General features: G+C 36.7%; 5 protein-coding genes across 6 annotated transcripts; 4 read left to right on the top strand and 1 right to left on the bottom strand.

The window, feature by feature from the left end:
* Window positions 1-4072: 4072 nt before the first annotated feature.
* PFD6 (prefoldin 6) lies at window positions 4073-6537 on the bottom strand. The gene is made up of 5 exons (XM_008227253.3): window positions 6379-6537; window positions 6233-6303; window positions 5805-5929; window positions 4634-4694; window positions 4073-4325 (listed from the first exon to the last, which is right to left on the bottom strand). The coding sequence occupies exons 1-5, from the start codon at window positions 6455-6457 to the stop codon at window positions 4269-4271; spliced, it is 393 nt and encodes a 130-aa protein (XP_008225475.2). The 5' UTR covers window positions 6458-6537; the 3' UTR covers window positions 4073-4268.
* A 1124-nt stretch (window positions 6538-7661) lies between these two features.
* Window positions 7662-11532, top strand: LOC103325117 (protein BIIDXI-like). The gene is made up of 3 exons (XM_008227252.3): window positions 7662-7877; window positions 9879-10373; window positions 10764-11532. The coding sequence occupies exons 1-3, from the start codon at window positions 7790-7792 to the stop codon at window positions 11360-11362; spliced, it is 1182 nt and encodes a 393-aa protein (XP_008225474.2). The 5' UTR covers window positions 7662-7789; the 3' UTR covers window positions 11363-11532.
* A 257-nt stretch (window positions 11533-11789) lies between these two features.
* On the top strand, window positions 11790-15966 carry LARP6A (RNA-binding protein). The gene is made up of 11 exons (XM_008227251.3): window positions 11790-12340; window positions 13085-13166; window positions 13976-14070; window positions 14164-14235; window positions 14335-14411; window positions 14502-14586; window positions 14843-14890; window positions 14996-15061; window positions 15166-15309; window positions 15469-15562; window positions 15647-15966. Exons 1-11 carry the CDS (start codon window positions 12107-12109, stop codon window positions 15778-15780), a joined length of 1131 nt encoding a protein of 376 aa, XP_008225473.2. The 5' UTR covers window positions 11790-12106; the 3' UTR covers window positions 15781-15966.
* Window positions 15967-16656: 690 nt separating this feature from the next.
* On the top strand, window positions 16657-20766 carry TRANS11 (translocase 11). 2 transcript variants are annotated; one of them, XM_016792863.2, is made up of 8 exons: window positions 16657-16936; window positions 17096-17170; window positions 17418-17635; window positions 18035-18485; window positions 18608-18672; window positions 19315-19505; window positions 20031-20239; window positions 20341-20766. In XM_016792863.2, exons 1-8 carry the CDS (start codon window positions 16799-16801, stop codon window positions 20521-20523), a joined length of 1530 nt encoding a protein of 509 aa, XP_016648349.2. In that variant the 5' UTR covers window positions 16657-16798; the 3' UTR covers window positions 20524-20766. The 2 variants fall into 2 exon arrangements, with proteins under 2 accessions (XP_016648349.2, XP_088905033.1); XM_089048907.1 differs by having other exon boundaries at window positions 16899-16936; window positions 17425-17635.
* Window positions 20767-21252: 486 nt separating this feature from the next.
* LOC107880067 (small ribosomal subunit protein uS11z) lies at window positions 21253-24083 on the top strand. Its single transcript, XM_008227248.2, has 6 exons — window positions 21253-21395; window positions 22289-22408; window positions 22501-22546; window positions 22882-22967; window positions 23192-23321; window positions 23765-24083. Exons 1-6 carry the CDS (start codon window positions 21393-21395, stop codon window positions 23830-23832), a joined length of 453 nt encoding a protein of 150 aa, XP_008225470.1. The 5' UTR covers window positions 21253-21392; the 3' UTR covers window positions 23833-24083.
* Window positions 24084-25638: the final 1555 nt, after the last annotated feature.

Below are 25638 nucleotides of genomic sequence, written 5' to 3'. Positions count from 1 at the left end.
ACCATGTATATATATATATATATATATATATATGGAAATATTTTTCTCACCACTTTAATCCTTACCACCTTTTTTAACACTTGACACGTGTTCATGGGTCTAACGATAGTTAATTTTTTATTTTGATTTTCTGGAACCATGATTATACTTAGAGCATCCACTGTGTGGGGTGTATTTTCGGGGGTGTAAAGCCGTTTTGCAGCCCTTTTACACATCCAGGGGGTGTAAATACGTTTTTTGCTTCAATGGGAAACGATGTAAATCCAAATATGCATATTCGATTTGTTTGTGATAATTCTTTTGTGTGTGTTTTTTTTGTATGTTTTAACTTTTAAAATTAATTTTGTGTGTGTTAGATTTATTTTATTTTTCCAAATAAATGGACCTTAAAAAATTTAAATTTGGAGAACATATGATTTTACCTACAAACTAACATAAAAATATCTATGCAGAAAACTGGGCCATTGCAAGTACAATACAAATTGTATGAAATTTGGGCCTTCCACTTTGAATTACAATCATTCTCTTTCCCTTTTTCTTTTGTGGATCCCACCTACAAATGATGTAAAAAAAGATGTAAATGTGCATTTAATTTTACATCTCCATGATTGAGATGTATTTTTACAACCATTTACATCTTCCCATTGGAGATGATTCCGGCGACAAAGGGTGTATATTTAACATACACCCCCTTATACACTCTTCCGTTGTGGATGCTCTTATGAACACGTGTTAAATATTGAGAAGAATGATGAAAGTACACCTTGAATTAAAGTGGTGAGTTAAAATATCCTCATATATACATGCATGCTTATTAATTTCTAATTAAGTGATGAATTAAATTGAAGATGCTCTTGCCAACATGTACACCAAGACAAAGTAACAATTAAACTACATTACATATGCATATATGATATCTTCACCAAATCTTTGGTCTGGGGGAAAGTTGAGGGGTCTCACTCACCCGCTGCAGCAAAAGCCAAATGCCATGTGGTCCTTTTTACTCAATTATATATAACTTATTATATGCACTTTTAAGATTAAAATTAAACCCAATATGGGCCCCATATACATTTTCTTCACAAAAATCTCGTTAGTTATCAATATGGAGATTAGTAATATTGGACCCAAAAAAAAACTATGGAGCTTAACAATATGATCTTTTCATTTTGTGTGTTTGTTTGCAGATATTGTACGCGATTTACAACCGATTATATATACAATTATATATCTATCTCTCATCACATGACTTATCATGTGACGAGAAAGATAGACACATATGTGATTACACTATAATTTTAAAGAAAAATATTGCAGTTAAAGAAAAAGGAAGTGGTGCTGCACCAGCACCATATTATGCAGTATGTGTTGGTGAATTTCACTGATATATTCATATGCAAATGGACCCATGGCCACACGTGCTCCACGTCACCCAAAATGTGTTGTCCACGTGTTATGCTTGAAAATTCGCCACACGCGCAGGGGCATGTGAGAATGTGAAGGTAAAAAATCACACATTGGAAAGTTGAGAAACCTAGCAAGGACTTATAAGAAGTTGGGCTACTCCCCCATTTCCAATTGGTTTTGGGATGAAACCTCAACTTCCTTCATGATATCAAGTTTTATCTCAAAAAATCTCGATACAATTTCATTGATACACACCAATCTTTATATCGCAGTTGGTTGGGAAAAAACTGGCACCTTTGGTAGTGCCCCTCCCTCATTCATTCCCTCATGTCACATGTGCCTCCAGCAATCTGTCATATCAGCCTTTGCTACCTTATTTTCAATTTCACCATCTAGCAAATCTTCAGTCGCATTCTTTTGATGTATCTGAACATATATGCATGCCAAGTTAGGACATTTCCTTGGTGGTTTTCGAAGGCAAACTCTGTACTGGAAGTTTGGGGTAGTGGGTTTCCATCGTGTTTTACAAAAACAGAGTCTTGTCATGTATGCCATTGCCAAGCATGCGTGCCCTACGCGATGGTGGCCGAGAGTATATATATATATATATATATATATACACACGCATGCTATATGGTCTGACTAAAATAACATCAAACACTCAGATATGTAAGTCAGAAACAGACATCAAAGTTTTCAGAAGGGTCCTTCAGGAATCAGGATAACAATATTGATAATTGCTGAAAATCGAATCACGTGTATTTTGTTTGCCAAATATCTCATATTCCCTGCATATTCTTGGACACTACTCATGACTATAATGCAAATGCAATAACATGCAACATCACTAACTCTGCATCCATCTTTTCCCTACCCCGAACCCTGCAATCCAACGAGGAAGTGGGAATGGGGTGTTCGAACTTTCAAGACTCTTGTAAAAAATGCTCTCATATCATGTTATACAACCACTGACTTCAAAAGCTTAAACTTTCAGCATACATCAATATACAGAACATCCGAAGTGAATGCAAGGGATTCTGGAGTTTATACTAGGCCTCGTTTATTAGGGAGGATTAGACTAGACTAGCAACGTGGCTATATTTCATGTGCAAGCAAGGCATAATATGAATATTGTTGTCTAACTTGAAGGATGAAGGAGGACTAATCTTAAGAGGTTAATGACTAAAACTTATACCTCATAATCCCACCATTTTCAAGGGGATTAGGAGGGATAAGTTTTAGTCATTAACCTCTTATAAATTGTCCTCATTTTTCCTCCAAGTTAAACAACGTATCCATATTATGCCTTGAATGCACATAAAATGTAGGCATTTTGCTAGTCAAGTGTAGTCCTTCCTATCAAACAAACCCTAAAACCATAGATATTGACATAAAAGTCATATGGGTAATTGGTGGAACCAATATTTGAAATCATATCTTTTGATTTTCCCTCAAACTCCCACAGGATGTACAAAGTCCAATGTTGGTTATGATCAACAACTAACTAGCATCATCCTAATTTGTTTACACTCGGGACAATGTGCATGATGAACATGTGGGAGGGAGCTAAACCCTGTAGATTGATATTAAACATGAGCATGACACAAAGTGGAGCTTGGTTATCTTGAATTTGATCATTGAAGCTATGGAACTGGAAAGATTGCCTCCCTTCTTATCTGCTTTTCTGTTTGGGTGATGTTATTGGCACTCCGAAAAAGAAAAAAAAAATCACATGTGCTTTGGGGTTACCCTAAGAGCACCTCCACCCACAAGGGCTAAGTCTAAGGCAAGGGCAAGCAAAGGCTGTCACTATTCACGTGAATAGTGTCAGCCTTTGCATTTGTGGTTCCACCCATGAGAGCTAAGTCTAGGGCAAGTCTAAGGCAAATACTATTCATATGAGATATGAGGAGATGAATTTGTATATAGTTTTTTGTGTGGGAAGTAAAGAATATGCCTAGGTATTTATTTAAAAAAATTCTGAAATTTTTGGTTTTTTATTTATTTATTTATTTTTTTTTTGGGTTCTTGACGTCATTATGACGTCGGCATTACATCACTTGCCAGCAGCTCGGGCTGAATTTGCCCTTGGGCCTGCCCTGGTGGAACCCACCATGAAACCAGCTGCATCTGCTGCTGGAGGTGTCTTGGCTCGCCAGGGCAGCCTTTCCCCCAGTTTGGGTATGGCGCTGGCGATGCTCTAAAAGAGATTGAACTTTTGATTAATTCTAATTCAAACTCATTTTCCTTCTTTTGGTCCAACTTTTGATGCTCTCAAGCCATCTAGCTTAAGTTCTAAGTATATAGTTTCGTCCCCTTGGAGACAAAGTTTGAGAGAATTGTTCTAAAAAAATTTGGGTGCTTTTCTTCTCAGCATGCTTTTTGAAGAAGTTAGAAATCTAAAACATCCGGGGTGAGGCAATCAACACATTAATTTGAGTGCCATATAGTGTAGCTAGCCTTGTCTTATTGAATCATTTATGGAGACAGACATGACTCGCCCTGATATTTTCATTTAAAAGTTGTGCGGGACAAATTGCATCAATGCTATCAGCTGCTCTGCTAGTGCTGTGCTGAAAGACTATTTCCCAGATATGAGGTTTGGACAACCACTGTTGTTTCACAATACAAAATACATTCAGCATCTATTCGTTAAAAACCCGAATGGAGAATAAACCTGGCTGCATTTCTCAACACTGACTTTATCAATAAGTAACTCTTGTATTTTTTTCGTGTCTTCGTAGGTTTACAAATCATATTGAACAAACAAGGAAAAAAAAAACGGAAACTACATCCAAGCGTCAACAGAAACTCATAGAATACATTGCTTCTGACAAAGAGAGCACAACTACGAAAACAGATTATGCCTTTGCTTTTCCAGCCTGGAGAGATTGAGCCCTCTGTTGTAATTTTAACATCTGCACGACAACATATCCAATGGAAGCAATTAATATTGAAATATATGTCTACATTGGTTAAGAATGGTGTTAACTTGTAGTTATGACCCTCTGCAGAGTACACCCTAGTCAACTTCAATACGAGAAGGTGAAAGAAGAGGCACAAAACCAATGCAACAATTTAATTGTACACTTTCTGAAATTAATTCTTCAAATACTAAATACTATAGATATATTGCCACAACCCAATCAAAGTCGAGGCTGTACGAAACGGCTATGGCATTATACGAGAGCATTTAAGATACACAGAAACAAGGAAGAATACAAACCGTTTCTTTCTTGCTATTTTGCTTCTCGTCCAAATCTTGAAGAGTAGTATCAAGCCGCTTCCTGTTGCACAGAATAAATACCAGTTTCAGTGTCAAACATATGCGACAAGTTTCGCATGAATATGATTATGATGATCAAGAAAAAGATGGGGAAAAAAATTTGAGATATCTATGGTCTAGAAAAGCATATAACTGGTATGAGATCCATCTAACAATTCCCACGATAAAGGTTTCTCAAGATAAGCTTATGCACAGAATACACAGCTTCAGAGAAAGACACACCAAAACCTGGTTATAATTGGACTCAATACCCAATTTATTCATTCCTCTCCACTTTTTTGGGATTTAACCAAACAATCCTGTTTCTTTAGATATTTCTTAGGCCCACAATCACATATATGACGGTAATAGGGCACATGAATACATTGAACATCCTCTTATGAAATAATGGACATCCTTCACAGAAATGTGAACATAACTCATTCCAAAGAACAGAGACCCCTACACATCATTTTGTGAAAACTCAGAACTAGTACGTCTTGCTTAAGCAATTCAACATCCATGAAATTGATAGCTATTAGCTACAATTACAAAAACTTTGTTCTAAAGAATTGGTTTTTGAGAATGCAGAGCTTCATTTTTCTTTATGCTATTGCACCCTTGGTCCTTCCCCATCTGGTGGGGAGAAATTTGCCCTCAAAGAAGTTTGTTGATGGTCTGGCATTTATACAACATATCATAAATCGTATATATTTGATACGGAAACAGTGTACCATATGCAGTTTCAGAAAAGAAAAAGCTTTAGTTAGATTCATTACGTTCCATTTAAAATTTTCACTTTCCAGCATTAAGATCAATGATCAAGGCCTATCATTTAACATAGATTAGTTACAATTTTAAATTTACCAAAAAATAATCAAATTGGTTTTACCAATTTCAACATTCGATCTAAACTCCCACTTTTCTCACAACATTCTGAAACTGTTCCCACAATCTAGGTTAAATAACTTCTGTAAATTTGATCTATCGTACAATTTTTTTATAACTCCGATACTGAACCGCATTATTGAAGTTAAGAAACCTAACAACAATAATCCATAAAATTAAATTTTGAAATGATAAACTAAACTGGTGCAGAGTACATATATAAACAAATGAAACAGAAGCATACAGTTCGGCAGAGATGTATTCGATTCTCTTGCGCACGTTGGCCCTAGCCTCTGCCAAATCCTGCTTCACAAGAACCGGACCGATCAATTTGAAAACATTGGCGTCTTCGCTGAGGAGATCCAATTCCTACAAACACAAGCAATAATATTTGTATTCGATCAAATAGTAAATAACTAACCAAATAACCATGAGATTATTAACACTACAAAAAAGCCCACTAGCTTCCAACTAAATGAAAATTTTGCATATATATCAGATATCAGGTAGTCAATTTAGCAGAAAAGCATTCAAGTATTCTGAAAAAAGGAAAAAAGCTATTTAATTGAAATTTAGCGTCTCAGCTTATGTAAAATTCATAACAAGAGCTGACTTTGTTTTCCCGGTAACCAAACAGAAAATAGAGAAAGCACAATCGAGACAAAAGGTGACCTTGAGAACAAGCTCGTTCTCGCCCAGCTGAATAGTGTACTTCTTTCTCACTTGATGATTCTTTGAAATATCTGAAAGAGCAAATGCCGTGTTAGGGTTTTTAACATATTCAAGTATGAGTGTATATACATACAGCTACGGCTTGCCTTTTTGGATTTTGCTGAGATCGTTAGCTTTGGCCTCCAATTCGCGCTGAAGCTCCCGAAGAGCTGACGACGACGCCATTGCTTTTGCTGCTGTTGTTACTTGTATTCCTTCGTCTTCGGATCAGTTGCAGCTTAGGTCTGTCTCCCTTTTCCTTGGTCTCTTTCTGTTGGGCCTTAATTCAATTTCTTAAGTTCTTTAGGTCCAGATCTTTGGCTTGCCTCCTTTAAAATTGTTGGTTAACATTAGGCCCACTTGAAATACATATATATATACACATATAGGGAGCTTTTATAATGAGGAGTTAAAGTGAGAGGTTATTTGAGGAGACCGATCCGACCGTCAAAACATTTAAAATATTTAAGTCCCATGATTTCTTTATATTTGTTGATGGTGAGATTTGACCTCCTCAAATAACCTCCTCACTTTAAACTCTCATTATAGCCTTTCCGATACATATGAGAGCATCCACGGAGAGGTGTAAGGGCAATCTCCCCGTATCATTTTAATTTTCGTCCTCATTGAGTCATTGTTGTTGCACATAAAATTTGGCAACAACAATGATGATGATGATGCTACATTGAATCTGGGCCGTAGACTTGGGCCTGGGTTAGACCTGGGCTAGTCCGTTGTTTTCACAGTCATGGGCCTCGTAGGTCTGGCCCATTGTCTTTTTACTTTAGGCTTTAGTTTATAGGCCCAAAATCTTGGCTCAATGGGCCCTTGCCACTTCATTTCTCCTTGTGAAGCTAGGTGGAAAAATTTAGGTATATACAATTATTATCAAGATAAAATGTTAAATAATATATAAATATGTAGCCTAAATTCACAATCAAACAAACAAAGGAACTTACCTTTATATCCAAAACACAAGTTTATCAAACAAAACAACCTACCTTATATTCAAAATACTCGGAACTTAAGCTTGCGAAGGAAGACTAAAAACAACCTACTTTCTTCTTCTTTTTGGGCCAAGTAAATAAACTCACGAGTGCTTGAAGACTGTCAAAGTACCATGAAATGGCGGAACGTCAGGGGCCCGCCGCAAGACCGCGATTCTCAAAACACGGCATTACGATTAATATAATAATTATATCCTCAATAATTTAAAAACATATCCAGGTGGGAACGGTAGGACGACTTTTTTTCTATTTTCTTTTCTCTTCTGTAATTCCAAAAATAAAGAAAGTTGGAGCCCTGCCCTGCTCTTTATGTCAAATTAATCATTTCAAAGTAAAACTTTGATTAAATAAAGTAAATCCTTCTTATTAGCTAAAGAATAAAGACGATTGAACTGGAATCTTTTGGATAAAAGGACACTCTCACTCCCCTCTCTCCTCTGTCCCTATAAACTCAGTAGAGAGAGTGAGAGAGAGAGAGAGAGAGTTAGTGAGAGAGTATTTGGCTAAGAAAATGGCTCGGAGCTCCGCATTCCCCAAATGGGTCTTACCGATTATGCTTCTTCTTGGCTGTTTGGCTACTAAAATCTCAGCAGAAGATGGTACGCTTTCTGGGTTCTTTGTCTCTCATTTTCTTTCTCAGTGTTTGAAAACATTTGCTGCTCTCTCTTTCTGTTTGCGTTTCAAAATTACTTTATTTTCGCCAAGAAGATTACTTCTTTCTTTGTTGGTGCGTTTCTCAGTATGTTTGTTTTTCTGTCCAACTGCTGAGGTGAGATCTGATTAATAATACTCCAGTCCCAAACTGGTAATGAAAGATTAGTTCTTGCTTAGTAGTTAGGCTATTAGCTTTCATGGGTTCGGATTTGATTTGCAATTTCTTGCTTTGTTTTTCTGCATTTTCTCAGTTTCTTGAAGCTTTTTGCCTGCAATTTTCTTCTTGAAGCTTTCTGTCATTCAAAGCTTCCATTTTAAATGTGGTAATGTATTAAAATTTATGGTATTTTGCTAATTCCGAGCATTTCAATCACACTATTTGCCAAGGCTCTTGGTTTTCATCCTTTTTTTGCTCTGACATTCATGGGTCCGTTTGACAATTTCCCATCAAAACATGTATTCTCTGTCTTGATGTAAATTTCACCACTTGCCACCGTGAATTTTTGGTAAATTCTAAACCCAAAATGAAGAATAAAACTTTTGGTAAATTAATAAATAAATATAATTACTGTGAAGAAAAACTATAGGTGCGTAAAAAAAAGTGAAGCTCAAGGGGCCCCCCAAAGCTAGGTACCCTTTGGTCCGTCCTAATAGTGGGGTAAAAATGTCAAAATGACCTAAGTGGACACAAATCTTCGCGCCAAATGCCTGGCTCTTTTTCTCCCAACATACAAAAGGACAAAGTCCCTTTCCGTAAAGTTGACTGACCCTATGACATAGTTTACACTTTGTCCTTTAGATCACCACCACCCCATTCGCCGGCCACACGGTGTTTGGTGCACGTAAAAATACGGAGCCGTAGGGTCCACGCGTTCATATTAGGTTTTTTATTTTTCACTTTTTTTTATTTTTATTGCTTTTTTCTCTACTTGGTTTTTTTAAAAATAAATTTTATTATTCTTGATTTGATATGATTATGGGCTTACAAACATTTGAGGCCCATGTATGGATAAGGTTATCCAAGATTGGAACTTGGATTGGATAGATCTTTTTGCTCGCTCTCTGGTAATTTTGGGAAACTGGAGCAACACAAAATTGAAGACAAAAAAACAGAAGATCAAATGGTCGATTTATTTCCGAAAAACAAAAACAAAAGCATTTTAATATTTTTGGAATTGAAAACAACACCTTGAGATTGACAATTTTTTCTCAACTTGTTTGATATTATTAATTTCTAAAGGGGAAAAATATCACTAGCCGACTCAATTTTGTCATTGAGTGGCCAGTTTTTTCCCCACTGTCACGTCATGATATAACATATCTGACTGTTTTGTTGTAGCGTTGCTTTGTGAGATCTGGAGGACCATTTCTTGACCATAGAGCATGAACGGCTAAATCTTAATAATTCATGGCCTGGCCCTCTTTTGAGATAGGAGAAAAGCCAAGGCAAAAGAATTTTCAGCCTTTGTATGACCATGACACACTAGCCCATTTCAGGCAAAAGAATTATCTAACTGATTAAGAACAGTTACCTTTGTATTTGAGATTATGTGTTCGAATTCCTCTTTCTAATATATTGCTTGTGTAAAAAATACAATAATTCAAACACCGAATTTTAAGTGTAAAATAGCTACTCTTAAACCACTTTAGCGGTACGCTCATAATAATAATTGTGCACACAAAAAATATACTATTAATTGAATAATGCTATTCTTATCACATTTGTATATCATATTATATGATAGTTGAAGTGAACTGCCACATCCATTAAAATTATTTAACTTTTTTTTTAATAGTTTATTTTAATATTTGTTAATTGATATGTCATATGATATGAAAATATCACGTAACGTGATATAGAAATGTAGAATAAAAATTATGATAAGTGTATCATTACTCAATTTAATTAGGTAAACACTAATCCTTACAATTTTATGATGGGGCAGGGCCAGTGCCAAATGGTGATTTTGAATTGACCCCATCTGGCGGCTTTTCAAACGAGGCAGCAGATGGGCCCGCGGGGATCCCCAACTGGAAATCAAACGGCACCGTTGAGCTTGTGGAGTCGGGGCAGAAACAGGGTGGGATGATCCTCATCGTACCTCAAGGTAAACACGCAGTGAGGCTGGGAAACGACGCCGAAATAAGCCAGCAAGTGAAGGTGGAGAAAGGCTCCATCTACTCCGTCACGTTCAGTGCGGCTCGTACGTGCGCACAGCTGGAGTCGTTGAACGTGTCAGTGCCACCTGCATCGCAGACGATAGACCTGCAGACCTTGTACAACGTGCAAGGGTGGGACCCTTACGCGTGGGCTTTCGCGGCTGAGGAGGATGATGCGATGTTAGTCTTCAGGAATCCCGGTATGGAAGATGACCCCACCTGTGGGCCCATCATTGATGATGTTGCTATCAAGAAGCTCTTTACCCCTGATAGGCCCAAAGGTAAAAATTATTTTCCTCTCACTTGTCTTGACTTCTTCAATTCAAACCGTATGGGCCCATTAGCTAATTTGGTGAAGTACTAACTTTCTATGAGTGGGTAAAATTATTTGACGCTTTTGACCTTTGACCACCTAATCAAAGAAATGAGGATTTATAAATTGTCCCACCTAAAGAGTTACTATTTATGGCCTTCAAGTTTAGGGCATGGGGCCTTCTCAATTTCATTATTGAATAATTAAATTATTGTATAAATGTATGATTTAGATTCACAGTCTAATTATGCTACATACATCAATCAATATTGGGTTTTGAAACTCGGTCGAAGGTACACAAAAAATGCTATACGATTTCATGTTACAAAAAAGTGAGTATTTGCCATATTTTGTGCAGACAACGCAGTGATCAATGGTGATTTTGAGGAAGGTCCATGGATGTTCGCAAACATCTCGCTAGGGGTGCTGCTTCCCACCAACCTGGACGAAGAAACATCCTCGTTACCCGGTTGGATCGTCGAGTCGAACCGTGCTGTTCGGTACATCGACTCCTACCATTTCACTGTGCCGCAAGGCAAGCGAGCCATCGAATTGCTATCTGGGAAGGAAGGCATTATTTCCCAAATGGTTGAAACCTCCCCAAACAAGCCATACACCCTCACCTTCTCTTTAGGCCATGCTAATGACAAATGCAAGCAGCCTCTTGCTGTCATGGCCTTTGCTGGTGACCAAGCCCAAAATGTCCATTATACCCCTAATTCCAACAGCACATTCCAAAGTGCCAATGTGAATTTCACGGCCAGAGCTGAGAGGACAAGGATTGCATTCTACAGTGTGTATTATAACACAAGGACTGATGACATGAGCTCGCTATGTGGGCCCGTGGTGGATGATGTCAGGGTTTGGTTTTCTGGGTCTTGGAGAAATGGGTTTGGAGGATTGAGAAGCATGACATTTGGGCTTGCTTTTTGGGTGCTTGTTTGGGTTTTGGCTTAGGGTTAGGGGTTTGTTTGTTTGTTTGGCTAGAGAGCTTATCATATGTAACGTTTTGGTTTTAGTACGTCTAGCATGGGATTGTTGCAAACAATAGTCCCAAGTACCATAAGTTGTATGTTGTCTTTTGCTTTTATAATTTTGCCATAAGAATGTGAATGTCTTTTCCTTTATTCAATATTTGTAATGGTGAAGACACGCATGGGCTTCTAAAAGCAAAGCTTTAGCGGTACAACATTTATGCCAAGATCCGCTAATAGAGTTATGGTTCTTGCCCTACACGAGGTGCCTACGTGTATATTCATAATAATGAGTTAATGAACCTTTTACCACTTTTCATAATCGCATTTCACAGGGATTCGTTTGAACATGAGGGGTGATATGCATCTAAAGCTCACCTTTATTATTCAAGATGAGAATCCATTTTAATGGGTTATCTATAAAAACCAAATAAATGGACTAAGATCCCCTTCGTAAATTCTCAAAGGAACCTTGGCATGCCCTGGTTTTGGAATAGAGTAGCCTCCTCCCCTGCTACATGAGCTATTTTTGTAATTTACCTAATGAAAATATTGAAGTGCCCGAAATGACCTCAATGTCCTCGGCGGACGTCTTGCTCTTGCAATTCTATTTAACGGAAAGGAGAAGCAACCAGAAATTAGGAGAAGAAAGAAAGAGCGGGGACCTGCCTTCGCTTTTGAAACCTTTGAAGGTTCTCTCCTCTCCTCCTCTTTGTTCTTTCATACAATGGAAGGCGAAGAGGGGTCCACCGTAACCGTCGCCGCCCCCACCGCCACCGTCGTCATCAGAAGCACCGACTCGCCCCCGCCTTCTCCGACGGACGGTTCTGATGTCTCACCCGTTGGATCTCCCGATCGCGCCTCCCCCGAGATTCAACCACAGCCTTCCGACGATGACCCTGATCAATCGTCTGGGACCGGCGGTCTCTCCGATGACCTGAAACAGAAAATTATTAAGCAGGTAAGATCTCTCTGTCTCTGTCTCTGAAAATGTGGATAATGAACCCTAGGAGCTTAATATCTGTTTGCATTTAAAAGGATATATGATTTGGAGCTGATATTCTGAGGTTCGAAGAAATTTGTATTCTGTGTTTTATTGATTATGAACCCTAGAATCGCATGCTCCCTCCCGAATGGTTGAGTAGCTTTAGGATTTTTTGAAATCATGTTCCAAATTTGTTTTTGTTTTCATCTGTATTCGAGAACCCGTCTAACAATGGTAATAGAAATTAGCAAAGTTATTTCGGAGACAAGTTGCTTTTATGTGGTTATGCATGCGATAAGTGAATTTGAATTCAGTGGTTATTTGAATGCACTTTTTAAAGCAATTTTATGTGCTAATTTTCTGGTAAAGAAAGTAATGTGCTACTTTATTTACTCACATTGTTAACCAACCGTTGCACTTATGAAAACCTAAGAGAGGGGTTAGATTAGAAGCTTGGGACCGCAGGGGAGAGAATAACGAGTACTTTCAGTGTTGTTGCTCTCGAGCTGAGTCTGAAGTTTGACTCATGCCAAGCTTTAATCAAATGGGGAGGTTAAAGTTTGATTAGTAAGTAAAGATAAGAGACTATTTGAATTAAAAGTGAAGGGAGAACAAAAATGAATTATTTGTCATTGACATTGTAACTAATTAATGCTGTATTAAATCAAAATTGTCATGTAATTCTTTTTTATTTATTTAATGTTCTTTGTGGTTTTGCAGGTGGAATATTATTTCAGTGATGAAAATTTGCCCTCTGACAAGCATATGTTAAGTTTGATTAAGAAGAACAAAGAAGGTTTTGGTGAGTAGTTGGTGTTTTTATTCAACGTAGTTTTTAGGAGTATGATGTTTTGTACAGAACTGAAACTTGCATATCTTTTCGTCTGATCTGATATCCCCCTTACATTATACCAGTCTTTCCCGTGTCCCACAAGTGGCTTCTTAATTTTTAACTAATCTTTCCCTATGCGTTTTAATTGTTATTGCTAGTTTATTAGTTTTGTGGGGTGCTTAAATTGTAGTGTCAATTGTGTTAATATTATCTGGCAATAGTAGAGTAGAGAAGATGAAGGTGATGAGTAAAGCAGGTACTTCTGACATGTTGCCTTGCCTTGGTGTTTTCCTGGTGCAGCTAGATTTAGCTGTGCCGAGCATCTGTGGTTGGTTTTGAATGACTATGCAACTTACTGCTGACTGATTCCTTCTCTATTCATCAAATTATATTGCGAGAGCAGTTTTCGGAATTAGAAACTGATTCATTCCATTGGTTATTCCTTTTTTTTCAATTTAGTGTAATCTTGTTGATTTATCTTTTCTGAGATAGGGGGTGATTGCTCCTCTAGTGGCAGCAATATGAGAACTGGCCCTCTTCTCTTTCAGACTTCCTTATCTCGTTCCTCCATGTTTGTTTGTGTGTGAGAAATCTTTTTAATACAACTAGCTGCAAACCTGTGTGTTGCACTGGTGTTTTGTATTGATCAATTTGTTTGTTATGTGGTGTTCAAAAATCTTAATTTTAACAACAAAACTTGGTTGTCTCCTTTCCTCTATCTAGTAATATTTATTTTGTTTTGTAACAATGCGCTAACTTTTGAACATATCTTCTTGCAGTTCCTATTTCAGTTATTGCTTCTTTTAGAAAAATGAAAAAGCTCATTCGAAACAATTCACTAATAGCGGCTGCATTAAGGGAGTCTTCCCTCCTTGTAATATTTCTTCTGTTGTTCTCTTGTAACAATGTAAGTGCCTGTGGGATGATGAACATGCTAACATATAAGCATTAATTTGCCTTATTGTAGGTTGTGAGTTCGAATGGGAAGAAGCTAAAACGTCTTCATCCTCTTCCATTACCTGAAAACAGGGATGCAAAGGTATTCTGCGGAATTTCGTTTGTATATATGTATATGTTTTTTTGAATTTGGATGTATTGTTTTTAGAAATCTTTAAGCATCTGATTTTGGGCATTATAGTGCACTGTTTTGGTAGAGAACCTACCTGAGGATCATTCGGTGGAGAACCTTAAAAGAATATTTGGTGAAGCTGGAAAGTATGTTCTATTTTTTTTCCCTTTTCTTTTCGTGCTGTCAGATTACCGTTCTCTTCAATATATGATTAAGCGTACTTTTCAAATTTCCAGTATAAAAGATGTATGCATACTTGACCCCCATGCCATAGAAGCATCAACAAAAGGCGGCAAGGCTGAGAAGCTGATCAGTAATAAGGTATGGTTTTTAAAACATATGTGCATGCTAGTTATGAAATCTGGAGAAATGAGGAATCGATGAATGTTTTGGGTGTTTGTGATCGGGTGGTGAATGCCTTATGTTGAATGTGTGGGATAGTTACACCTAACTGTTTAGGTCTAATGGGATGGTTAAACCTACCACTGTCTTTATACTTTGATTGAGGTCTTTTTTTCTGAACACATCATGAGATTTCTTGGCATCCTTTTGTAATGTGTCTGATTCTTTAATGCAGTTGCATGCTCTAGTGGAGTATGATACTGTGGAGGCTGCTGACAAAGCTGTAAGTATCTTGTTCTTTCCATCACCATCATCCATTTGCATTGGGCTTTATGGCTTGGGTATTTAGTCTTTACATTACAGTTTCTTTCCTGGTGATTTGCATTAGGTCACAACCTTAAATAATGAGGAGGACTGGAGAAATGGCATGCGGGTGAAGCATCTTAAGCAAATGGTAAATGATTCTGTTATTCATTTATTTTTTTTTTATTTTTTTTTTATTTTTAACATTTCGTTCAGGGCAAGAAGAGGAATTAATGTTTGTTTTATTTGCATCAGGGAAAGTACGGACAGAGAAAACAAGCCTGGAGGGGTTTTGACTCTGATAAGAGTAGTGGTAACAGAACTTCTGATCAAGCAGGAGGTGAGGAGAATCATAATGCAAGTGAGCATCATAATGATACTCGGACACCTGACGATGAGGTAAAGTGGTGTTGAATTCTCTCATGAGCAGTTGTTCATATTTACTTTCTACTGGAGTCCTTGATTTTATTTTATATTTTTCAAACTACTGGAGTTCTTGATTGAATTATGAACATGTGATTTTCAGTTCTAAAGTTCTTTTTGCTTTTGCCATTCTAGGATGGTGAGAGAGTCCCCAAGGAGAAAACTGGGCATAGAGGTCGAAATCGGGGCCAATCAGGAAGGCAAAAATACCGTGTCACCAATGGATTTGGTATGTTGCTGAGCTACTTTTTTGAATTGGTTCCTTTCCTTGGGCTAATCTAACTTAAACGTTTGATATTTTGTTCCTTCCTAGGTCACGGAACCAGTTCGGCTAATCATGGGATTGAACCTTCGAAGCCACCACCTGGCCCGAGAATGCCTGATGGAACCAGGGGATTCACAATGGGGCGTGGTCGGACTCAAAGCGCCAACTCCAATCAGAGTTAGCAAGTGATTCGATTACCGGATCTTTGAGCGATTTTGTGTTTGACAACATTTTCTGATGTATGTGTGGTATGTGTGCTACTGGTGCTGGCGGGCTATGTGAATATTTCATCAATCGGTACACGAATTTCTGTTGAATTTTAGTTGGGTTTGTGAATGAAGCAAGTGTTAAGGTGGGTAAATGCAAAACCATCATTGTCGTGTTCCACACTTTTCATTTTGGAGCCATTCCAAACATGCAAAACAAATCAAAGATTGGGTGAATGTCTCCTAGTGAGAGAATCTATGACATCATATGTTCGAATCAAACGTTTACCTAATCCACTGGTAAATTGGGTGAGACTGAAACTAACACCATGACGCATGGATTGACAACTGGCCAAATGGAAAGGAAATTACACCTACAATAATTGAATTTCTTTTCTTCACGACAAAATAAATTAACTCAAGTTGGACAACAGTTTGAGTCCTTGTGACATTTTGGTAGTATTTGCGATAAAACCTCTTTCATTTTCCTAATTTTAGTCCTTATGACACTTGATGGTATTTATGACAAAACCTCTTCCGTCTTCCTAGCTTTAGCAGAAAAAAAAACACTCAAGTTGATTTTCTTGTACTCAAGTTTGAATTCACCTCATCCAGTATTAGAGTAATTTAAATGATCGGCAGTATAAAAAAAATTAAATCAACTAGAAAGAGACATTCACAAATTCTCTCTCAGGTGCCACCTGGCCAATATCTGATACGCAGTCCCAGTTCCCACGCTCGATTTGGCGCGTCAGAACAGTCTGATTAAAAACAGAAAAAACGTTGCGAGAATTTCAAAGTCTGTATTTTCACTTTTGCTTTCCCTCCGGCCTAAAGCTACAAATAGTTTCTTTTCTTTTGGTATAAAATGCCTGAAAACTCGAATATCCCTGACTCTCTAGTTTTTAATGGCCTTACCAACCTCTTCAAGATCTGAACCATCTCTCCTCCTCCCATTCTCATTCTCACCAGCTTCTTCTTCTTCTTCAGAGCCATGACATCTTCTTATTCTCTGACTTTCCGCCATCTCTCTCCTCTCCAACTCTCTCGCTCGCACAACAACTGCTCACTCTGTACGGTCCCTCGTCTTGGATCCGTTTCGGCCTTTTCGCTCCAGAGTTACGATCTTAAGGTCTGTTAATTTTTTGGCATCGCCGATTCATTTCTTTTTTGATTTCTTCGGTTCAATTAGGAATTTAATTTCCGTTTGGTTGCTGAGAAAGTCAACTTTGAGGATTTTCCATTGTGGAAATTTTTTAACTGGTGCTCATTTAATAAATTTGTATTGCAGTTGATTGGACCAAGTTTCCGAAGGCATGGGCGCCGCTATCGTTATAGTGATGTTGATTTCGGGGCCTTTGATGCGGTGAGCTATTCATGGCCCATATGCTAACTGACAATGATGACTTCTTTTTCTTGTTTGTTCATATTGGGTGACTTATTCTGTTTACATTTAGAATAAACTATCAAGTTTCTTTCTTTTTGGAAGGTTTTCAATGAATTCTCAATTTTAACAGAAACCTACGTTGGTTTCTCCAATACAAAAATGCAAACCATTATTGTGATTGGGGTGACACCATTAATTTGTACTTAAAGATTAAATCGATCTGTAGGATGCAGCTGATGTAACACCACTTGGTGATTGGGGAAACCATGAAGAGTCTACAGGATACATGATTTATTCCAGCGGTGGTGAAGATAGTGATGCAGAGTTCGTTGTAACTCCCGTGGCCGATATTGATTTGCCTGCCATCACTGTATCAACTAATGAGTCTCTAACAGTGACTGCTCATCGGTTTGCATTGCTTGGGAAACAGCGTAAGAAGCACAGGCAAGTAGGTCAACCTTAGGAATTGGTCTTTTTGCTTTATTGTGGTTCTGATTATTGCTCATTGGATGCGGATTTCAAGAAATAGAATTCCAATGAAAAGCAAGAACTGGATAAAGCTATGGTATTTTAAAGTTGTTTGAGCAAAAGTCAATGATGTAATTGTAGTTTATGTGTCAGTGTTTGATTTTGTGATTGTGCTTATTTAAAAATTAAAAGTCTAAAGTCAATGGAGCCTAGCTAATAAAATAATGAATCCTAGGGAATGTCCTCTCCTTTTTTTTTTTGGGTACAAAAGGTAGTCTAAATCTTTTACTGTATGGGAATCTACTCAGGTTGTTAGATTAGTGAGGTGTCTGCAGCCTTCTTAGTTTGATGGTCGTTTACACTCTACATTTGCAGGATCAGGAATGGAGTATTACTCAACACTGGACTGATAATTTTCTTAGTGGTGGTGCTTCTATATGTGGATTGGTGTGCATGGCGGATTGTAAGACTACCTTTGTCACCGTTTCACTTGACCTGCCCCTTTTTCATATCAGCCGCTTTAGCTGCATGTGCGGGATATGTTTGTGTACCATTTCTCTATGTCTTGAAGATTCGTCAAATTATCAGGATAGAAGGGCCTGTAAGGCACTCCTTAAAGAAAAGAACTCCCACGATGGGTGGACTATTTTTTGTACCAGTTGGTGTAATTGTTGCGAAATTCATTGCCGGTTTTTCTTCTGTCGAAGTTTCTGGAGTAGCTCTAGCAACTCTTGCATTTGCTGCAATTGGGTTACTTGATGATACATTAAGCCTCATCAAGAACCATAACACTGGTTTATCTGCATGGACAAAAATTATTATGGAGGTAAATTTTTCATCAAGTTTTTCTTTCTCAAACTTTTTGCATATTGCTTTAAAAAAAAAATAGAATTGATTCTAAGTTCTATCAAACTTTTGAGCAATATTTAAGTTATGCTAATTTTACAGGTAGCTGTTGGAATCTGGTTTTCATATTGGTTGCATACAACAAAAATATCATCACCCTATGGCATGTATATCTTCTTCTAACTATTTTTCTGATGGTAACTCACATTTCTATTCTTATGATGATGAGTTTACAAGAAAATATCAACTTGTGTTTGGCGATAATTATCAGTCTGACAAAGTAGGGCGTAGAATGTGAATTATAGTTGCTGTTATGCCAAATTAAATACATGGATTGGCCTAAAAATCATGAGATTTAAGTGAGAAACAATCTGCAACAGGATGTGCATAGAAGAATTTTCAAGTGTGAGATATTGTGTTTATTTTTTAAATACATAAGATAATTCGTTTTCCAAGTGATGAGACTTTTATAACTGTAGCTTATGTGTTTGGGCACACTATAAGATACTGAACTAGAAGCAAGATTTAATAACTATTATGTTAACCTAAACACTGTGTGAGATCGTAACATCCTAGTATTTATTAGAAAGTTTCATAGATGTAAAATACAATACACATGGTCATAAGATAAAAAGCCTAATGGAGAATGTGCAATTATTTTGGGAATCTCGTACTACTGGGTATATTTATAAATAAAATCAATATTTCTTTATACAGCACTGCCATTGATTGAGAAAAGACAAAACATTTTGACAAATGCTTTAGACATGGTACTTTTGCTCAAGTTGATCTTCTGTTTCTTAATGCAGGAAAATGTTGGTTCCTCTACCTGCACTGGGCCTTGTGTGTCTGGGTAAATGCTATCTGGCGTTGGCCTCATTCTGTTTTGTTTCTATGGGAAATGGGGTTAACTTAACAGATGGTCTTGATGGGCTGGCTGGAGGGACTGCTGCGTTGGCTTTTATAGGAATGTCGATCGCAGTGCTTCCAGTATGTTCTGGTCAGTGTAGTAGTCATTATGATATGTTTAATTTGTTTGCAATGCAGTTTATATGTTGCATGTGATAGGATAATGGTGTTTTTTAATCAATGAAAAATATCTAAACGGCATGCAGAACAGGATTATAATGTGGCCGACTTTGATATAAAATCACTTTATGGATTGATTTTTGATTTCTATCCTCTAAATCAGCATGTGAAGTCGCCAATTTGCTCAACAATTTGGCAGCTAATTTACTTGTAAACTTGCTTTTCGTTTAGTGGAGATAAGTCCTCAATGTTTTGTAGATTATTATTCAGAGTGAGAGCGCAATGGTTTGCATTCTCAATCATTGCTACTGCAATTGTATATGTTATGTGTTAAATAGAAGATTATCTTTTGCAATTTGGTTGCATCATCACTAGCACAATCCCACCAAGGGTTGGATTATTAACTCAACATTGTAAACTTGTCAATGATTAAGCAATGGAATTCTCTTTTCTGTATAATTCTAGAGTGCTAAGTATTGCATGCCATATGAAACAGACCTTGCTATATTTGGAGCATCAATGGCAGGAGCTTGTGTTGGTTTTCTTTTGCACAATCGATACAAAGCATCCGTATTCATGGGTGATACGGGATCTTTGGCACTAGGCGGAGGGTTAGCTGCAATGGCTTGTTGCACAGGGATGTTCTTTCCATTATTTGTTTCATCTGGCATCTTCATCGTGGAAGCCTTATCGGTTATTCTGCAGGTTTGTTACCGATCACATTCAACTATAACCTTTCACATTCATAGATTATTTTAAGGTGCAGTGCAGCTTATTTCTGGACTGATATACTGGTGTGCTTATAGGTATTGTACTTCAAGACAACCAAGCGCATGCACGGAGCTGGTCATCGTCTCTTTCGAATGGCGCCGTTTCATCATCACCTTGAACTATGTGGGTTGAAAGAACCAGTCATTGTTGGTGGTGCATACGTTATTTCATCCACATTGGCGTTATGCGCTGGCTATCTGGGTCTGATTTCTGCATAGCATTTGGATGATGGACGATGGACTCTTCGTTGTTACCATTCTTTGTAGTTAGGATCACTAAAAGTATTTCTTATATGATGTAAGGTTTATTTATTTGTAAAATCAACAGCTTGCTCGGAAAATAGAGTATATTTACAAGTCAAACCCTGTATGCCAATTTTTTGCTTAGAAGACTGAATACCAGTTGTAGTTCGATACGTTGATCACAAGTATATTTGACAATTCGTAATTGTTTTTTTCAAACCTTTTATAGAATCAATTTTTCGAAAATTATATCTTCAAGTTCAAATGTGAAAGACCATTCGAATGATTCGGATGCCAATTTTCTTCAATATAGCCTATTATCAGATGTGATTAAAAGTAATTATTCTTGCATCTGAGGTCACTAAACATCTATTTTACACTTCGGAATTTTTTTAAAGAACCTTTACACTTTTTTATTTGCCTTTTCAAACCTTAACACTAAAAAAATTTATACTGTCTATTAGTATATGGTAGTTTCACTTATTGTTTTGCAAGCACCACTGGATTAAGAAGAAATAATTAGTTGTCATGCATAATATTATCCTTCGGGAAAAAAATTAAATATAAGTGAAATTATACGGGCGCCAGTGGGGCAGCCTACTAGGAGGAAAACTGGAATATCCAAAACAAAAGGTGAATTATTACAATATAGCATAAATCAAAGGGCCATTACTGTAAATTCCCAAGTCTTTACGCCATCACACAAAACCCTAAAAATTGTTCTCTGATATAAAAGCGAAGCAGGCACAAACGCCTCAGTCCTCTGCTTAGGGTTTTTATAGCTGACAAAAGCGCACCAAGAGCCTCCTCGAAAACCTAGCACCCAATCTCATCACTTCGCAGCCATGGTAAGCAAATCTGAAATCCAACCTATGCTCTTTCATGTAGTATGTCTCAGATTGATCTGTCTGTGTGTACCCAATTCATTTTGTGAGCCTTTGTGGTGTGTGTAAGACCCCAGACTTCCATCGTTTAGCTGCTAGGGTTTCAGATCCAGAAACCTTGTATATTTTGGTATCATTTTGTGTGGAAATTGAGATTTAACTTGCCTTTGAAATGCATCACCTTTTCGCTAACTTTGCAAATGGAAAATTGCATTTCTTTTTTATTTTCGTTCTTAAAAATATGATTATCTGGTCACTGCTCTTATCGGAAAGAAAGCCCTTGTGCCAAATTCAGATTAGTCACAGTCTGAGGGTCATATACCCAATTGGTGAATAAATTATCCAAATTTGTTTTATTACCGTAATGTGGTATTTTACTTGAGTTAGAGTCAATATGTGTGCTTACTTAGCTTTGTGTCAATTTCTAAGCGTTTGTTATGATGCAGAGAATTTAGTATGATTATTTCATGTTAGTGGATTTAGCATGATTTTTTCAAGTTATGACATTTTTGTGTGAAAAAAGCACTTGTGTGAAAAAAGAACTTGGTTTTGTTTCACCTGTAGCACTTGAGAAGTATGAAGAATTCATATTTTGATTAAGTTCATGAAACAGCTAGCTGTGCAGAATTCGTTTTTCAGTAGTAGGAATAGATTTTTTGGTCGGATAATAGGAATAGTTATTGGGAAATTAAACTTGTTTGAGTTGTTTCTGCTGCTAGAGTGTTCTTGTTTCAGTTTCGAAAAATGTTGTTATGGGTAGTGGATGGTTCAAGTTTTTGTTTTTGTTTTTTTAATCAATGGTAGAGCTAGTTCTTCCTGATTTTGACTTTTTTTTTGTAAATTTATGATTGCTACAGTCGAGGAGGAAGGTTAGGGAACCAAAGGAAGAAAACGTTACTCTTGGTCCTACCCTCAAGGATGGAGAATATGCCTTTGGTGTGGCACACATTTTTGCGTCATTTAATGATACATTCATTGTAAGTGAACTTATCTTTCGCTAGGTATGATGTGTATAATTTATTCCGCTTTTACTTTTATTTGTAATGTTGGTTTCTTGTTTGATTTTCAGCATGTGACAGATCTGTCAGGACGAGAAACCTTGGTGCGCATCACTGGTAAGGAATTTTGGTTTTCTAGAATTAAGATTTGCTACATTTGCTTTTCTTTTTTGGACACCATAGGCTCATGTTGGGAAGTTTTTGGTAGTTTTATAAGTTTATACACATAAGGTCGTAGTATACCTAATTGGAGCATGACGAATTTTGAATTCTTTAGTTCGTTATTTGTAAGTAGTGTTCTCAGTCATTCTGTTGGTTGCTGGATGTGACATCTATGAACTGGATTCTATAGTGTGGAGAAAACAAAATTCACTTATGTTCTAGGTGATCCACTATGTTTAGATGTTAAGTGTTATGTTTGATTTCATAATATCTCCCTTCTTTTCATGCAGGTGGTATGAAGGTGAAAGCTGACAGAGATGAGTCTTCACCATATGCAGCTATGCTTGCAGCACAGGATGTTGCACAGAGATGCAAGGTCTTGGTCTAATTTCAATATATAGTTTGTATGCATGTTCTTTGCGTTTGATTTCTTTTTTTCTTTTGTTGAAATAAATAACCAAACATTTCTTATAAAGCAATTAATTTTTGCCATTTTCTTGGAACTTGGATGTTGTGTGCATTATTACAAGCTGCAGTGCAGTATTATTATTTTGATTTCCTTCTGCTGTTGCTTCATAAGTTTAACTTTTGATAAAGCAGGAATTAGGTATTACTGCTCTTCATATCAAGCTCCGTGCTACTGGTGGTAACAAAACCAAAACACCTGGTCCAGGTGCCCAGTCTGCCCTCCGTGCCCTTGCTCGTTCTGGAATGAGAATTGGTCGTATAGGTATACACTTTTTTTCTTGAAAAACTTATCATATTACGTAAGTTTGCAAATCTTGTATCTACTGAACATATTCTTATAGTATGTGTACCATATCATGCATGCATCCCTGAAAGTATTACCAATGTATAGTATTTCTGTCATACAAATTCTTAGTGGCATGATCTTTATAATTAGAGCTTTGTTTAGTGTATGTAGGGTAATTCCGAAGTCTGGTTGTCAATATTTCACACCTAAACATCCAAAAAAAAAAATGCAGAAGCGAGTTTTTGAATGTTTATTCTAGCCGATGTTTGAAGATGATTTTATTATAATTCTACAAAAAAATTTGTATACATTTCTTCCGTAACATGATTATTATTATTTTTTTGCCGCTATTAGACTTGTTCTTGTGTTATTTATGGATTTGGAATGCTGACTTTTCTGTTTTTAATTTCTTATTTCAGAGGATGTGACTCCAATTCCTACTGATAGCACCCGTAGAAAGGGTGGCCGAAGAGGAAGGAGGCTGTAAAGCCTGCACTTCTTATCTGGTCAGACCTGTATGTCATGGTGGTTGCTGGATTATGGGTCTCTGAAACTAGGAGCTGTTACTTTCAGTTTTGAGACTAGCTTTTGACTGTGTTTGCAAAAGATTTATATTTTCAATTAATTTAGAAAGAGTTGATGAGACTCTTGAAGTTTTTGTTTGTTATCCGTACTATGTTAATGTGGTCTACAATGAGCTATTTTATGGCACGTTTATGGACTTGTCTTTCGAGTCAATTTCCTTGACCTGTAGATGCTCGTTCAATCTTTGCACTAAAATGTTCTTTCTAAATCACCTTCAATTGATGTTTGAAATCAATCAATTGAATTTGGTATTTAGTTAATATGCATACCTTTTTTTCCAAACAATTCATTTCGCATCATTTCTTCAATTTACCCATTAAAATGTTAGGCGGGAAAGTTTTGTTTAAGTTAACTCTTTGGAAATTGCCATTTGCTTGGTATTCAATCAAAAGTGATTGTTGAGACTTGGATTTGTGCCATTTCTCCAATTGTCTCTTTTGCTCTCTGTTTTTGACACAAGCGAAAATGAGAATGGGGGAATATGCATGAGTAACTACTTCTAACTATTACAACTATAAGCGTCTTATGATTTTGCTCTCTTGTTTAATTCAGACTTATACATACAAATATTGTCCTTGTGGGACAAGAGAGAGAGCACACAAATCTTGTCCTTGTGGGACAAGAGAGAGAGAGTCTGATTTTGCTCTCTTGTTTAATTCAGACTTATACACACAAATCTTGTCCTTGTGGGACAAGAGAGAGAAAACGTCTCTCTTGTTTAATTCAGACTTATACATACAAATCTTGTCTTTTTAATTCAGACTTATACACACAAATCTTGTCCTTGTGGGACAAGAGAGAGAAAGCGTCTTACGATTTTGCTCTCTTGTTTACTTCAGACTTATACACACAAATCTTGTCCTTGTGGGACAAGAGAGAGAAAGCGTCTGATTTTGCTCTCTTGTTTAATTCAGACTTATACACACAAATCTTGTCCTTGTGGGACAAGAGAGAGAAAGATTGACACCGATTTAAATATTTGAATATATTTAAAGAATACTTTTAAAGAGTATAGCCGCACGGTTATATTATTAAAATATTGAATATTTTGAAGAGTATAATTGCGCGGATATAATTTTTAAATATTCGTATATTTTAACAGTATAGTCATTCGACTGTACTATTTAAAATTCATAAGTGTATCATATTTAGGAATTTTTGCATTGTGCTATACATGCAAATTCCCTGCTTCATCAAGGCTATACTTTTTAAATATAGTAAATTTGACTATTCCCCTTCAAATTAATAATTTCTTACCTACAACCCATCATTTTATTTTTCTATAAATAAAACCCGATAACTAGGATCCAACTTATCAAGTTTCCTAATCAAGCTTTATGTGTTAAATGTTATATTTTTTAAATTCCTATAATACCCTTGATTACATTTTTAACGTGATTTGGTTAAGAAATTAGCTGCAATTCAATGCCGATTAATTGTGTTTCAATTTGTATAGATTCCAAGGATTTCAACGCAATAGCTTATTTATTTCCTTTTATTTATACCAATTTTCAAATTTAATAATTGTTATGGTTTGAAATTAGGTACATGAATTTACCTACATTTTTATCTTAGCAACCTATGCCTCTAGATAGGTAAATTAATATACCTACACCTATACGCATAAATTACAAACACAATTTCTTCACTCTTATCACCATCACCAACATCATCAATAATAATAGAGGGAAAGAATATACTATTGAAA

Source organism: Prunus mume, linkage group LG3 (assembly GCF_029339155.1).
Source record: "Prunus mume cultivar Tortuosa linkage group LG3, ASM2933915v1, whole genome shotgun sequence".
Lineage (NCBI taxonomy): Eukaryota > Viridiplantae > Streptophyta > Magnoliopsida > Rosales > Rosaceae > Prunus > Prunus mume.
Note: the sequence above shows the minus strand (reverse complement) of the source record. Positions and strands in the feature narration are given on the sequence as shown.